This window comes from Cebus imitator, unplaced genomic scaffold (assembly GCF_001604975.1).
Source record: "Cebus imitator isolate Cc_AM_T3 unplaced genomic scaffold, Cebus_imitator-1.0 Scaffold565, whole genome shotgun sequence".
In the NCBI taxonomy this organism is placed as follows: Eukaryota; Metazoa; Chordata; class Mammalia; order Primates; family Cebidae; genus Cebus; species Cebus imitator.
The window spans coordinates 198,641-214,306 of NW_016107880.1; the positions used below are offsets into that span (position 1 = coordinate 198,641).

Below are 15,666 nucleotides of genomic sequence, written 5' to 3' on the forward strand. Positions count from 1 at the left end.
GTCTGTAAGATACATCTGAGGAGAGAGCATTCGTTTGTTTAGTGTGGCTCTCCAGCCTCCATGTTACTCTTATAAACAGGATGTCTGGGTTTCTTTGCGGAAACAAGTTTATCGAGTTTTGTTCTCAGTTTCTATAATATTCCATTTAGTATTCCTGACACACTGCCACCTTCCACGCTGGTAGAAGGGAAGGACCTCCTTCTGGGAGACAGCCCTACCGTATTTCTGTCAGTCATGTGATTGATTTTGATTTCTAGTAGTAAAAATGTTGAAATTGGCCAGGCGCGGTGGCTCACGCCTGTAACCCCAGCACTTTGGGAGGCTGAGGTGGGCAGGTCATGAGGTCAGGAGATGGAGACCATTCTGACCAACATGGTGAAAAATACAAAAATTAGCCGGGTGTGGTGGTGTGTGCCTGTAGTCCCAGCTACTCAGGAGGCTGAGGCAGGAGAATCACTTGAACCCTGGAGGTGGAGGTTGCAGTGAGCCGAGATCGTGCCACTTCGTCTCCAGAAAAAATGTTGAAACTTCATTCTTAATTTACTTCTTGATGTAAGTCCATCAGCTATGAGTTTATTAAAGTATTTACCACAATCTACCCTGACACGTTGAGGACATGGCTTTGCTCAAAATAAATAGAAAGTCTTGGCTGGGCAAGGTGGCTCATGCCTGTAACCCCAGCACTTTGGGAGGCTGAGATGGGCAGATCGCTCAAGGCCAAGAGTTCAAGACCAGCCTGGCCAAAAAGGTGAACCATTGTCTCCACTAAAAATACAAAAATTAGCCGGGTGCGGTAGACCGTGTCTGTAGTCCCAGCTACTCAGGGGATTGAGGGAGGAGAATCGGTTGAACTTGGGAGGCAGAGGTTGCAGCGAGCAGAGATTGAACTCCTGATCTCAGGTGATCCACCTGCCTTGGCCTCCCAAAGTGCTGGGATTGCAGGCATGAGCCACCACACCCAGCAGGAATACTTTTAAAACATTAAATCCATTTGGGGTGTTTTTGGACATATTGCTTGTCGTACTATGAACAACAGAATTTCTTTAAAAGTTTTTTATTTTAGAGGCAGGGTCTCACTCTGTTGACCAGGCTGGAGTGCAGTGGTGTACTCATAGCTCACTTCAGCCTCAAACTCCTGAGCTCAACTGATCTGCCACCTCAGATTCCCAAATAGCTAGGACTATAGGTGTATGCCACCACAGCCGGCTAACTTTTCAAAACTATTTTTTGTAGAGAGGGGGGAACTCGCTGTATTGCCCAGGCCCATCTCAAACTTTTTAATACCTGGCCTCAAGCTATTTTCCTGCCTCGACCTCCCAAAGTGCTGGGATTACAGCTGTGAACCACTGCACCCAGCCCTCATTTATTTGATTTCTTCAGAGAGGCTCATCTGTTCCTATATTTACAGACATGGAACTTTTCCAAAGAAGACAACTTTCACTTTTTTTCATATGGGCTTTCAAAAGAATGTGATGTCCTTTCGGCGTTTTGGAGTCTCACCTACAAGGTATAAACAAATCACCTTGGGCCGGGCGCGGTGGCTCACGCCTGTAATCCCAGCACTTTGGAAGGCCGAGGCGGGTGGATCACCAGGTCAAGAGATTGAGACCATCCTGGTGAAACCCCATCTCTACTAAAAAATACAAAAAATTAGCTGGGCATGGTGGTGCGTGCCTGTAATCCCAGCTGCTCAGGAGGCTGAGGCAGGAGAATTGCCTGAACCCAGGAGGCGGAGGTTGCGGTGAGCCGAGATCGCGCCATTGCACTCCAGCCTGGGTAACAAGAAAGAAACTCCGTCTCAAAAAAAAAAAAATCACCTTAGAGACAAGTCTCAACGCAGAACACATGCTGGTTATCAGTGGCAAAGACTCATCAGCCTACCATCGCGGCTGCCTCATCTTGTCCCTCCAGGCTTGTGCCTGCTAGAACACTCCCACTCACCATGTCTGAATGCACCACTTTGGCTGGAACAAGAGTTTCCGGCTGCGGTGGCCCCTCCTTCCCTGGAAAGAAATAGCTGCCTATAGAGTATCAGAGGCATTCTGACTCAGGGGTGACTCAGCTCTTCCATGACCTGTGTTCCCATTTCTTCTTGATAAGGCCAATGTTTTGGCCCTACTTGTGAAAATATGTACCCCTACATCTATCTCCCTGCTCCAGTGGCACAAGTGTAAGATAAGTATTTAGAAGAAGTATTCAGAGAAGTATTTAGAAGACTCTTGTGGAATTCTTGGTGTGAGTTGTTTTTCCTTCTTACTAGTACCCCATTCTGCTACTATCCTTGGATCCTAAAATCATTATGGGTTTCACACTCTGTAGTTACAGTTTAATCAAAACATTAGACTGTGAATCTAATAATAGAAGCTACAACTTCTTACCTACAGAGAAAGTATGCAAGAACTGCTAACTCATGCCTCCATGTCCAACGACACGGCTTTCTCAACTTTTAAAGGATAAAAGTCATCCACTGGTTTTAGGAAGCAAAAATATGGGTGCAATTCCAAATAAAATCAAAATGTGTATTCTTCCATCATATTAATAACCCTAATTCCCCTGTTTATACTTATTACTATTACCCTAATCAATCCTTACAAAAAAAATGCATACCCACACTATGTGAAAACAGCCATTGCATGCATCTTCGCCATTAGCCTCACCTTACAACAATATTGATGTTTACAGACCAAGAAAGAATAATCTCAAACTGACGTTGAATGACAAATCAAACTCTTAAATTGTCGCTAAGCTTCAAACTAGACTTCTTCTCCACAATATTTATCCTGGTATCATTATTTGTTACCTGATCTATTGTAGAATTCTCAATATGATACAGAAACTCAGACCCTAACATTAGTACCCGCCATTGGTGCAACTGTCTCCCCCCTTCCCCCAAACTGCTGTCAGGATGTTTCTCTTTTACCCCAATTTTCTCAGAGTTTGGGATTATCAATCTAACATCAGAGGTGAGAATTCATCAGTGTTATTGATAAAGCTTGGCAATTGTTTCTTTCAAACTGAACTTTTTTCCTATTCACATATTTTTCCTCATTGCAACATAATCAAAGCATTGATGAATGTTTCTGTTTAAATATCATTTTAAGTCTTTCAAAGGACATTTCACCATTAACCTTAGCATTCATGAGCTATAAAATGGGTTTTTCTTTCTGCTGATTTAAAAAGCTGACATGAAGCTGCGCAGTGTGAAAGAAACGAAGAAACAAAACTGCCTGCCATAGACACTTGGTGGGGAGTGGCAAACAGAATCTTGGTTTGTTTTTCTCTTAGGACTTTGACAATTATTTTTCCTTGAAAAGCATAAGAGAATCTGCCTAAAATATTAATACTACTTTCAGAGTTCTAGGATAATCTAGAGCAGAGTTTTTTTTTTTTTTTAAAAGGAAAGAGCTTTCATTTCTGACAGTGGATTTCTTCCAGTGATGTACGTATTCTTTGATATGAAAAGCTGTACGAAGCTGCCTTGAATTCATTCCGCAGATGGAAAGTAGCAAGTACGGTCATGAGCTAAGCAGTCGCAAGGCTGACCATCTGAGGTTTGATTTCTCATCAAGAGATAGTATCTTACACACGTGCCACCTAGCATGCTTGTAAGAGTTCCAGGTATCAGATGCACGGAGAATGCATGCATGGAACACACGCCCCCTACCCCAACAACCGCACTCCCAATTGCCCTGCACACATATATTCTAACACCGTTACCACACAGCATGCTCCCAAGCCTCAGACAATAAGCCACCCAAAAGATGCTCAAGCAACAGTCGCAGTGGGCCTGACCTCTGGTACTGCAGCCAGTCCAGAGAACTTCCTGTGAGCCCCAGGGACTCAGAGGAGGCCAAGTGATGGGGAAGGTGGCCAGAGGCTGCCAGACAAGCCCCAAGCAGGCATTCCGCTTCCTGCCTTCATTTTCCCTCAAACTCTCATCTTTTTTGAGAAAACAGAACCCTGTTCTGGGGGTGCAGACAAGCCATGCCACCCACTAGTAACTTCTAGCGAAACAACAGTTTTCAAATTACGTAATGCTCCCTTGACTTTCTGACTTTTAAAATGAGAACTGTATTTTGTCGCTCTATCCTTTTGTTGCAAGTGGAATACTGCGCTCAAGCCAAGCAGGCGATGTAAAACTATGACTTCAAAGCCATTCCTTGATAAAATGTCAAAACGACCCAGAGTGAACCAACTGTTATCTGTAATTCAACAGATAATTAACTGAAACTCAGTGCTCAAATTGCTACTGGGAGTTTTCTGCAGCCAAGGTCATTCTCATGGTGCTGCTTGATTCTGCTTCTGTGTCTCATATCTTGTTAGGCAGGGAGGAGCTTGGATTGTCCTTCAATAAAATTCCATGTTGATGTGCAAAGGGAACTTGAATTTCTGCTTGGCCTGTCCGAGGCCTGCAATGTGCACTTTCTCCTCGAGGTGAGAAGGTCTTTTTGTCTCCACCCTGAAACACCGCTGCCTGCACCTTTTCCTTGGTTTCCAGTAGCAACATACTTTCTGCCACAAATGCCAGAAATACTGCCTTTTCAACTTGGTTTTGTAAAATGTGATGGTACTAAATCCACCAAAGGGATAGTGCACCCTCGCTTTGGATTTGCCAGTCCCATGGGTCCATAATTGACCTACTCTTCCACCTCCCAACCTTGAAACTCCAACCCACGAATGGCCTCAGCACTCCAACCCCCCGTGCGATTTTCCCACTCCCCACCTCCATGCATTGCCCATTCACCAAGCCAGCCACATCTCCCTTTAAATTGAAAACTCACCTGAATGCCCACCACCTCTTCCATGCAACCTCCCCTGATTAAGTGAGGAGGAAGAAGCCTCCAAAGCATGACCGACAAACTCCCAATAAACGAGAACACACATACCCCCCCAAACAAACACAGAAACTCACAAAAGGAGAAAATGACACATTCTCGACTTTTGAATTGTGAAACTCCGATGGGGCTAAGGAGATCAATTTTATACCAGTAACCAACTAATCATTTCAGAAAATGAGGTCGTTTTAATATTCTTGGGGTTACTCAGCAAAACACTTTGCTTTAATGTCTCTTTTGTACTTTCCTTAAATCCTTCTTCCTTCTTGGCGTTTTGAATGCATGACTGAAGGGAACTGCTGTTCTCGTCAACAGGGACAACAGTAAAGGAACCTGATCTTCACCATGCCTCATGGTGGTGGGTCACACTGCCCAGGAGGAACCCGCAAGGAGACTGGCAGGTGCCTTAACCATCTCATTTTCTCATCAGGAAGCCTGAACGACTCTTCATGGCTACATACTTCCTGGGCAAACATGTCTGCTTTGTTGGGATAAAGGACACTCTAGACCAGGCTCTGCTGAAGGACCCAGGGCAAAGGTTCCTGACAAGACTGTGTCCAGCCTCACATCAGGCCACAGAAGAGCCCAGGCACTCTGAGGAGCACCAGTTCGGGGCAGTCACATCAGGAGACAGAAACAGACATGTTGGGGCCGACTTCTCAGGTCAGTGCGAACGCCATTTGACGAGGGCCAAGAGCTTTGCAGCATAAAATGACCAGAACAAGGGGAAACACAGATGCAATGGCAATAGCTGGCAATTTGCACATGGCGTCAAACACCACTGCCACAGAAGCTTTTTAGCTACAAGCCACGCTATGCAACCTTCAAGCAAAACATTATTGATTTCGTGGTTGTAAAAACATACCTTCCACTGCAGAACTCAGTTTTATGACACCTTGAATAAAAACAAAAAGTGGCAGTTATATAATGGACCCAAATCGCCTTTTCCAGGCTCCTCATAACACACCCATGCTTCAGATCTGGATTTTTCTTTTTCTTTTTTTTTGCTGGCATTGCAAGAACGTAACGAAACAAACATCAACTTCAAAAATAAAATAATGTTTAGTCTTAACTAGGTCTCATGGATGACTTCATTTCCTCCACTAAAACCAGTTGGGAAAATTTTTCACTAAAAATGGGATCAAATATGTTTTTGAATGGGACAGGCCCAGTCTGTCTGAGTGACTATTTCTGTGTATAAATTATACTAGATTATAGATCAATAAAAGTTCACACAATAGGATGCCAGGGACCAGCACTGCGTCTTTGGTGCTGTGTATAGAGATCATGTGATGAGTGTTGAAATATGTAACAGGTGGTTAAAACCATGGTGTGATCTGGCAACTTTCTTCTCTCTGGTGGTTGGGCCAGCGCCTTTTCTTGGTTTGATGAGTTTAGCTTTCAGCTCCCTGCAAGTCAGAGAGTGAATGGGTTATCTGAGTAAGTCAAGTTGTTCATAAAGCAAGTTAATACCCTTGACTGATATTTATGCACCTTTTTGGTGAATTTAAAGGTGAAAATACTGAACTAGGCTAAATTAGACCTGGTAACAATCATTTGATTTAAAGAGCATTTTTTATAAATAAATAATATAATCTTATGCAATAGTCATGCTCTTTTAGGCTGAACAAAAATGTCTGCAGTTTCATTTGATGGAAGTCCTGGTTCTCTTTCAAACTGGAGAATTTTGCACACAAAATCCTTTTTAATACTGATAAATCAAATTGGTATCGGCATGAACACACACTGACTTTAACAGATTATGTTCACATTGCTCTTCCTTATGACTTTCTGGAAAAGCTGCTTTAAGTTTGTTTCCTATTGAATTTCATCTTTCTTCTATAACCAGTGGTGTCTGGTCCAACATTGAGTAAGAAACCCTCTAGGGAGGAAGTAAGCATATATATGTCCATATGTTTATTATAAATTTTGCTGATACGAAGGATATGTAGCACACAGTCTATAAGTAACAATGAAATATACAGTATTCTTTTTTTTTTGAGACGGAGTTTCACTCTTGTTGCCCAAGATGGAGTGCAATGGCCCGATCTCGGCTCACTGCAACCTCTGCCTCCCAGGTTCAAGGTGATTCTCCTGCCTCAGCCTCCTGAGTAGCTGGGATTACAGGTGCACGCCACCACGTCAGGCTAATTGTTGGTATTTTTAGTAAAAACAGGTTTCACCATGTTAGCGAGTCTGGTGTCGAACTCCTGACCTCATGTGATCCACCCACCTCGGCCTCCCAAAGTGCTGGGATTACAGGCGTAAGCCACCTTGGCTGGCCTATACAGTATTCTTGATGGCAAATTCTATATAGTGAATTGGTTCCCATGGAATGCTTTTGTTCATCTTGGCCAAACTCTTGTGTCTGTAGCCAGCAGTTCAACTATGATTGGACAATCACTCGTTCGGTTGCATCCCAGTCTGCCCTTGTCCCAACAAATTTACTGTCTACTGTCATGATATCTTTTATGTGATACAAATTATTTTTATTAAAGCCTCTTTCAGCTTCAATACTATGTCAGTACCCACACCGTGGCATAGTTGCCACTGCACACAGAGCTGGGCAGAGATGTGCAGTAGCCACACCAGCATGTAGCATTTGCACCGTACAGCTATGGTAGAACGAAACCTCAAGAGCACGAATAGCAACATGACTAGGAACTGAAGAGTTCTAAGTATTTATTACTTTTGTTTTTGATATAATTTATCTAACTGTAAGTTACACAATTTAATTTGGGCTTCCAAAATTCCTGAAACTCTAACATCTGACTCTTGCAAGCTGGTATGAACCAGCTTTAGGGCACTACTGCCATAACTGATGCTTCTTTCTGCTCGGGCCCAGGGAAGACCTTGAACTTCAGAATACTTCCTGAGATCTTCATAAAGGGGGTTATAATTTAATTGAACAAGACAAATGGAAGTAAACTTAGGATTTACTATTATTTTGCCAGTTATTTGAAAACCTCTAAAGCCTTTCATTGCAAAAATAAGCTATACATACACCACTTTAGAAATAACAGTCATTGACAATCAACTAAGAACACAACATAAATGGATCTGACATTCTTTTGGTCAGGCAGCTAAACCAAGACGCAAAGTCAGGCACAGGTAATTGGTGTATTAAGCAATGATCTCATCTTTTCAGAGTAGAATTCTTATATATATCGGAATATTAAAATTTTCAACCATATTCATTTTTGAGTATAATCATGGTGTCAGCAAATGTCATTCAACTGAAAAGACAACAACATGCTCTGATCAGTATGTAGAAACAGACTTGGTGCAAGAAAACAAGAAAACTTAAATTCTCAGGGAAGACAGGGGTGGCGGTGAAGGAAAGCCCAATAACCGTTTATTGAATTGGGAAAAAAGGTGAGCTCAAATATAAACAAAAATCAGATCTCTAATTATAAACCTTATTTTAAGAAAAACATGTGATTCATTAGCTCCATATAGATTTTTCTTATATTTTCAAACCCCAAGTCAATTTATTCTCTATAGTAAGGTAGGCCTTTACATTGGGAAGTAACTTTATCTTAAAATGTAAACGGTTTTTTAAAATTTGAATATTTAAGAAGGGATTGATGTTGATGTTAAAAAGCTACACATAGCACTGCTGACTTCCAGGACACACAATAGACATTATCTGGTGAGTGGCTGACATTGACATTGCCTGGAATTCAGGGTAAGTCATAGCACATACAGTTACACATATATATATACACACACACACAGATGCTACCACACCCCTTGGTTTCTTTTTTATAGTCTGCAGAAGTGTTTGAAAATACAATTGAAAACAACAACAAAAAAAACAAACTCAGCTGTCTTTCTCTGAACTCAGTATCTTTTTTTTGAGACAGTCTCACTCTGTCATCAGACTGGAGTGCAGTGGTGCAATCTCAGCTCACTGCAGCCTCTGTCTCCTGGGTTCAGGTGATTCTCTTGCCTCAGCCTCCTGAGTAGGTGGGATGACAGGCACGTGCCACCACACCCAGGTAACTTTTGTATATTTTAGTAGAGACAGGGTTTCACCATGTTGGCAAGAATGGTCTCCGTCTCTTGATCTCGTGATTCATCCACCTCCCAAAGTGCTGGGATTACAGGCGTGAACCACGACGCCCGATCTGACTTAATATCTTTAATGCAGCAAATTTCCAAAGCTTGAGGTGACTTGTGTAGACTAAATAGACCACGTCCATTATCTTCCTGCAAGTCAGAGCAATATCAAAATTACTCTGCCCTCTTTCTCTCCACTTTCACCTAAGGGTCAATTTCAATTGTTCTAAAATAATTCATAGGAAAGGCTGGGCGTGGTGGCTCATGCCTGTAATCCCAGCACTTTGGGAGGCCGAGACAGGCGGATCATGAGGTCAGGAGTTTGAGACCAGCCTGGCCAACATGGTGAAACCCCATCTCTACTAAAAATACAAAAAATTAGCTGGGCGTAGTGGCGGGCACCTGTAATCCCAGCTACTCAGGAGGCTGAGGCAGGAGAATCGCTTGAACCCAGGAGGCGGAGGTTGCAGTGAGCCGAGATCACGTCACTGCACTCTAGCCCAGGCAACAGAGTGAGACTCCGTTTCAAAAAAAAAAAAATTCATAGGAGAAAAGTTCAAGTTACAGTAATTCATGCTAAAGTATGAATGACTAGGGTTCAATACGACCTTCTAATGACATCTCATTAAAATACTAAGCAAATTTTGAACCACAGTCAGCAAGGCCCTATGTGATGTATCTCTGCCCTATTTCCCTGTTTCTTCTACTTCATCTCACATGACTTTTCCCCTTATTCCGGATGCATAAGCCACATGTTTTCTCTCTGTGCTTTGCAAGGCCGTTTCCTTTCTGCCCTTGGCTAGTGTACTTGCTGCTCACTCCCTCTGGCTTGCTGCCCTAAACTGCTCAATCTTCCTATAGCCAGCTCTTTTCTTTTATTCACATTTGGATTTCAAATATGACTTCCTCAGAGAGTCTTCCTTGATTACTGTATTTAGAGTGGTCCAGAAATAACTCTCTACCCCATTGCTCTTATTTATTTATTTAATTTTTATTTTTTAAATTAAGTAATTAATTTTTTTTTTTTTTTTTGAGACAGAGTTTCGCTCTTGTTACCCAGGCTGGAGTGCAATGGCGCGATCTCGACTCACCGCAACCTCAGCCTCCTGGGTTCAGGCAATTCTCCTGCCTCAGCCTCCTGAGTAGCTGGGATTACAGTCACGTGCCACCATGCCCAGCTAATTTTTTGCATTTTTAGTAGAGATGGGGTTTCACCCGTTTCATGTTGACCAGGATGGTCTCGATCTCTTGACCTCATGATCCACCCACCTCGGCCTCCCAAAGTGCTGGGATTACAGGCGTGAGCCACCGTGCCCGGCTCAGTAATTAATTATTATTATTATTATTTTTGAGATGGAGTTTCACTCTAGTTGCCCAGGCTGGAGTGCAATGGCATGATCTCAGCTCACTGCAACCTCTGCCTCTGAGATTTAAGCAATTCTCCTCCCGCAGCCTCCTGAGTAGCTGGGATTGCAGGCATGCACCACCACGCCTGGCTAACTTTGTATTTTTAGTAGAGACAGGGTTTTTCTCCATGTTGGTTAGGCTGGTCTCAAACTCCCGACCTCAGGTGATCCACCCGCCTCAGCCTCCCAAAGTGCTGGGATTACAGATGTGAGCCACCTTGCCTGGACTAATTTTTATTTTATTAAAAAGATGGGGAGGGTCTCACTTTGTTGGACAGGCTGGCCTTGAACTCCTGGACTCAAACAATTCTCCAACCTCAGCCTCCCAAGTAGCGGGGATTACAGGTACATGCCACCACAACCGGCTTTCTTATATTTCTTTTAAAATAGTGCTTATCAGCCGGCAAGGTGGCTCATGCCTGTAATCCCAGCACTTTGGGAGGCCGAGGCAGGCGATCACCTGAGGCCAGGAGTTCAAGATCAGCCTAACCAACATGGAGAAACCCTGTCTCTACTAAAAATACAAAATTAGCTGGGCATGGTGGTGCATCTCTGTAATCCCAGCTACTCGGGAGGCTGAGGCAGGAGAATTGCTTGAACCTCAGAGGCGAAGGTTGCCATGAGCCGAGATCGCGCCATTGCACCCCAGCCTGGGCAACAAGAGCAAAACTCTGTCTCAATAAATACAAAAAATAAAAAAATAATAAAATAGCATTATTACTGTTTGATGTTATCTCATTGATTTTACATCTGTTTCCTTGTTTACATCTGTCCTCCTCACTAGAATACGATCAGAATGAGAGCAGGAACCTGGTCTGTTTTGTTTGCTGCTCTAACTCCTCTGCCTAGAAGTTTGTAGCATAAAGCAAACACACAGTAAGTATTTATTGAATGAAAAAGTGATCATTCCCGAGTATCCTCAAGGAGGATCTTAGCAATCCCAGCAAATATACTTCAAATATTTTATTTCAATTATGAGTATTATTGAGCTGAGTACTCAGATTTCATTAGACTGACCACTGTCTACTTCTACTCACAGGCTGTTCTTTAGAGGGGTTAGTTAAAATCTATGTGTAGAGTGAATACACGTAATTTACAATAAACATTTAGGTGTTTTTGCGTTCTAATATTGGCAAGGTCTCTAATAGTAAGTTTATTGGCTACTTGGAGACAAAATTATGCCCTAAACAGACTTCAAGAAATATTAGTTAATTAATTTTATATTCAAATACCTCAATGATCTGCAGTTCTCTTGTCTCAACTGTCATCACCATGGGCCAAATTATGACAGCAATGTTCACAGGAAACTGTGTGATAAGGCACAATAGAGAAAAAGGAACTGAAAAAGAACTTCAGCCTTTAACAGCCTTTTTCTGTTATTCCCATGCTGCAGCTGGAGTTACTTTTTCTTTTTTTCTTTTTGACGAAGTCTCACTCTGTCACCCAGGCTGGAGTGCAGTGGTGCGATCTCGGCTCACTGCACCTCCGCCTCCCGGGTCCAAGCGATTCACCTGCCTCAGCGTCCTGAGTAGCTGGGACCACAGGCGTGTACCACCATGCCCAGCTAATTTTTTGTATTTTTAGTAGAGACGGGGTTTCACTGTGTTCGCCAGGGTGGTCTCCATCTCCTGACCTCATGATCCGCCTGCGTTGGCCTCTGAAAGTGCTGGGATTGCAGGCGTGTGCCACCGTGCCCGGCCTTGGAGTGACTTTTTCAAAAGGTCATGTGATAGCCTTCCAATACTTTTTTTTTTTGATGGAATTTCACTATGTTACTTAGGTTGGTCTCAAACTGCTGGACTCAAGTGATCCTCCTGCCTCAGACCTCCGAGTAGCTGAAACTATAGGCATATACCACAGTGCCCAGTGAAATTCTTAATAAAAACCCTTAACATGGCCTGCAAAACCCTCTATGATGTCACCCATAGATGAATAAAAATGGCCACAAATTCTTCCATACTCCTCCCATAGAGAGGTGGAGGCTATGTCTCCTCTCCCTGAATCTGGGTAAGCTCTGTGGCCACTATGATCATTAGAATACAGAGAAAATGATGCTCTCTGCCCAGGTTTCATGAATCAGGCAGCTTCCCCTCTGGCCTCATGGAGCACTCCCTCTGGGAAGCCTGAGACAGCAGGTTATAAGTCCTGAGAGGATTCTGGTGGAAAGGCCATGTGCAGACACTCTGATAAATATCAGCTAAGACTAAGCGTCAAATTTAGGCGGGGAAAGAAGCTGTCAGGTCCCGAGGAGACTTGGTGAAGCCCAGGAGGACCGAAAATTGCCACTGGAAAAGGTAACTCTATTAATGTAGTGGCAGAGAATTTGCCGATGTTATCCCTTGTCGTAATGTGGAAAATAGAAAATATACCCAATGAGCCCATGAATTCTAGTAAGAAAATTTCCAGGCAGAATGCTAAAAGTGCCATTTTTTTCTTTTTAAAGCTACAGACAACGAAAGGTTCAGGTAGAGAAAGATGGGTCAAGAAAGAACCGCTCAGTTTTCAAACAAAATTTGGAGGCAATAAAGAGCCAGAACGTGTTGAGTAAAACAAAACAAAAAATGTTTCACATTCCTAGGGGGTGGCTGTAAAATCCTTTTTTATGACTGTAGAAATAGCTAAGGGTGTACCTCACAGAATTGCTAAAACAGACAAAAAGGCTTTTAAGAATCCAAGGGTATTGTCTCACAGCACCCGACTCTGAGCTCAGACCAAAGAAGGGACTGTCTTGAAGAGAATCGTGGGTGTGTTTCATTTAACAGAATGAAGCCTAATAAGATTCAAAGGATGCCCACGAAGATTACAGGAGAAGTATGTCAGTGGACACATAATCAGCTTGGACAAAGTGGGCAGAGATAGTTTAAAGTGTAAAGAGTTTTTAGAGGCCCCAAACTTTTATGAGTGAAACATAAGCTGAGAAGATTATTCAGCTGCAAGTGACATTTCTTATGGAAAAGGGACAGCTCAGAAGGTGCAACAGGAGTCTGGAGGGGGATCCAAGCGCTGCAGAGAATCATTCCAGGGAGCAGGCCTGGGCCCTCCAGTCAAGGAACTGGCAGCATGTGGATTTCAGACTTGCTATGGCAATGCCTGGTGTATAGCTGTTCCTTCATTCTTTGAGTGGGAGTATCCCAAGCATTTATCCCACCCCTGTATTATCAGTATATGTTGGGTCTATATGAGGCAGATGCTTTTTTTTTTTGTTCACAAGTCTTCATATTGAGAGAAACTATATGAAACAACAGCATCAAACAGTCCCATCAGCATCTGAACCTTAGGCGGTAAGAACCTGAATCTCAAACTTAAGCTTGGGATGAGGTTTTTGAACTCTTTAGAAGGGGTGAGTCTATTTTGCCTTACAGAGGATGTGAATAATTTGTGTCCAGAAGCTGAAGCATGGATGACTAACCATGGCCACAAATCATTTGAAACTCTTCCTGATGAGAGGTGGCATCTTCGTTGTTCCTGTGGATCTGAGTGGGCCTGTGGACTGCTTTGGCCATCACCAAGAATGCGATGGAAATGACACCTGTCAGTATCTGATCTCAGACTTAAGACCTTAAGATTTCCTGACTGTTGGAAGAGTCTCTTCCTGGAAGCCCTGAACTGACATGGAAGGAACCTTGAAGCCACAAGGCTGGAGGTGCCAATTACAGATGCTCCAGCCAACAGTTACCATACTGCTGCTGATCAGGACCCCACACTTCCAGCCATTGAAATCAAGGTGCCAGGTAAGTGAATCATGCCATCTTGGACTCTCCAGACCAACCCAACTCTGATGGTTAGTTTGTCAACTTGACTGGGCCATAAGGTGCCCAGAGGTTTAAACAAACATTATTCCGGTTGTGTGTAAAGGTGTTTCTGGATGAGATTAACATTTGGATCAGTTCACCGAGTAAGGCAGACTGCCCTCCCTAAGGTGGGTGGATCTTGTCCAATCAGTTGAAGTCCTAAATAGAACAAAAAGGCCAAGTAAAAGGGGATTCTGTCTCTGCTGGGACATCAATCTTCTCCTCCCTTTGGATTTGGACTTGAACTGGAGCTTACACAATTGCTCTCCAGGTTCTCAGGTCTTTGGACCCAGATTGGAACTATACCATTGGGTCTCCTGGGTTTTCAGCTTGCTTGCTGACTGCAGATCTTGGGACTTCTCAGCCTCCATAATTGTGGGTCAGTATACATATATATACACGCACACATATATGGATATACTATTTCTCTGGAGAACTCTAATACACCAACTTTTAGCTGAATGTGGAACAGAAGAATTGCCCAGCTGAACCCTGCCTGAACTCCTGATTCTAAATCATAAGGCATAATACAGTGATTGTTTTGCAGCTGTTACACATTGGGGTAAGGAGGTATGTCACAAGAGATGGCAGACAGAGTCAGCTGTGTATACGTTTTCTGACTACATGTGCCCTGTCCCTTAGCTCTTGGTGCTCAAGCCACATCACCCTTTCAGTTCTACTAATACTGAATGCAATATTAGCATGCGCCTTCCCTAACCCTTCTTGATCCTTTGGCTCTTAGCTAATGAGGATTTTCTCAGGGAAGTTCTCCCTGAGCCTCTAGATCAGTCCCTTTGTTACAGCAGATTCTCCCACAAGAACTGTTTCTTTCTTTCAGTGCTGTTATCTCTGTGATTATCTGACTGATGCTAGTCTCCACCCCTAGATGGTAAACTCCATGTGAACAAAGAGTAAGACTGCTTTTGATCACCAGGGAATTCCCAGAGTTCAACACCGTGTCTGGACATAGTAAGTGCAGAATAAATATTTGTTAAGTGGGTGAATGAAATATTTGAAGCAGCAGATAAGGACTCCCTTCTCACCACAACTTTTAATAACCATGTCACTATTCTTTTCTTTGCACCTTGTGAAAATCTGGGTTCTCAGCGATTGTAACTGGGGAAAGACACTGACTTAATATGAGGCCACTGGTCCTGCTTTGCTCTTGTCTGTGAAGGCAGCTAAGCACAACTGAAGTTGCTGGAGTTCCTTTTTGTAACCTCTGGGGAAGAGGAAGCCTCTGGGTGTGTGGGCGCAGCAACGCACAGAGAAATATGTAATCAGTGCCTGTTCACTTTTACGTCTTTGGTTGGAAATCAGGGAGCTCTCCTTAAAGTCTAAAGAAAATCGTGGACGCTCAATCTGTTTAAAATGTTTCTAAATTTAAATTGAGAAACAATTTGTTTCTAGAACACCAGCTCTTCCTTAACCACCCCCACCCCAACCCTTCCTCTAAAAATGAAGAAAGAGCTGCTCCTTCTTGAGTACTGATAGCTAGGTAAATTCTGTACCTTCCATAACCATTGCCTTCAGTATTATTTTCTTAATACCTAATCTGTATTCTTGCTATTT

At 43.1% G+C, this 15,666-nt stretch overlaps 1 protein-coding gene and 1 long non-coding RNA gene across 15 annotated transcripts in view; one reads left to right on the plus strand and one right to left on the minus strand.

Annotated features, from left to right (window-relative positions):
- Nucleotides 1-15,666, minus strand: part of DLGAP1 (DLG associated protein 1) — a 980,899-nt gene that overhangs the window by 159,109 nt on the left and 806,124 nt on the right. For 11 of the 14 annotated variants that reach the window (XM_037734016.1, XM_037734015.1, XM_037734014.1 and 8 more), the window contains one exon: nt 5,701-5,730. The exons of the other annotated variants lie outside the window; for them this stretch is intronic. In XM_037734016.1, the coding sequence (XP_037589944.1) occupies nt 5,701-5,730 (30 nt within the window). The remainder of the gene's footprint in view (nt 1-5,700; nt 5,731-15,666) is intronic. 14 annotated transcript variants of the gene reach the window in all.
- Nucleotides 2,194-5,907, plus strand: LOC119469072. The gene is made up of 2 exons (XR_005197896.1): nt 2,194-2,235; nt 5,128-5,907. It is a non-coding gene; the product is annotated as an uncharacterized LOC119469072 (long non-coding RNA).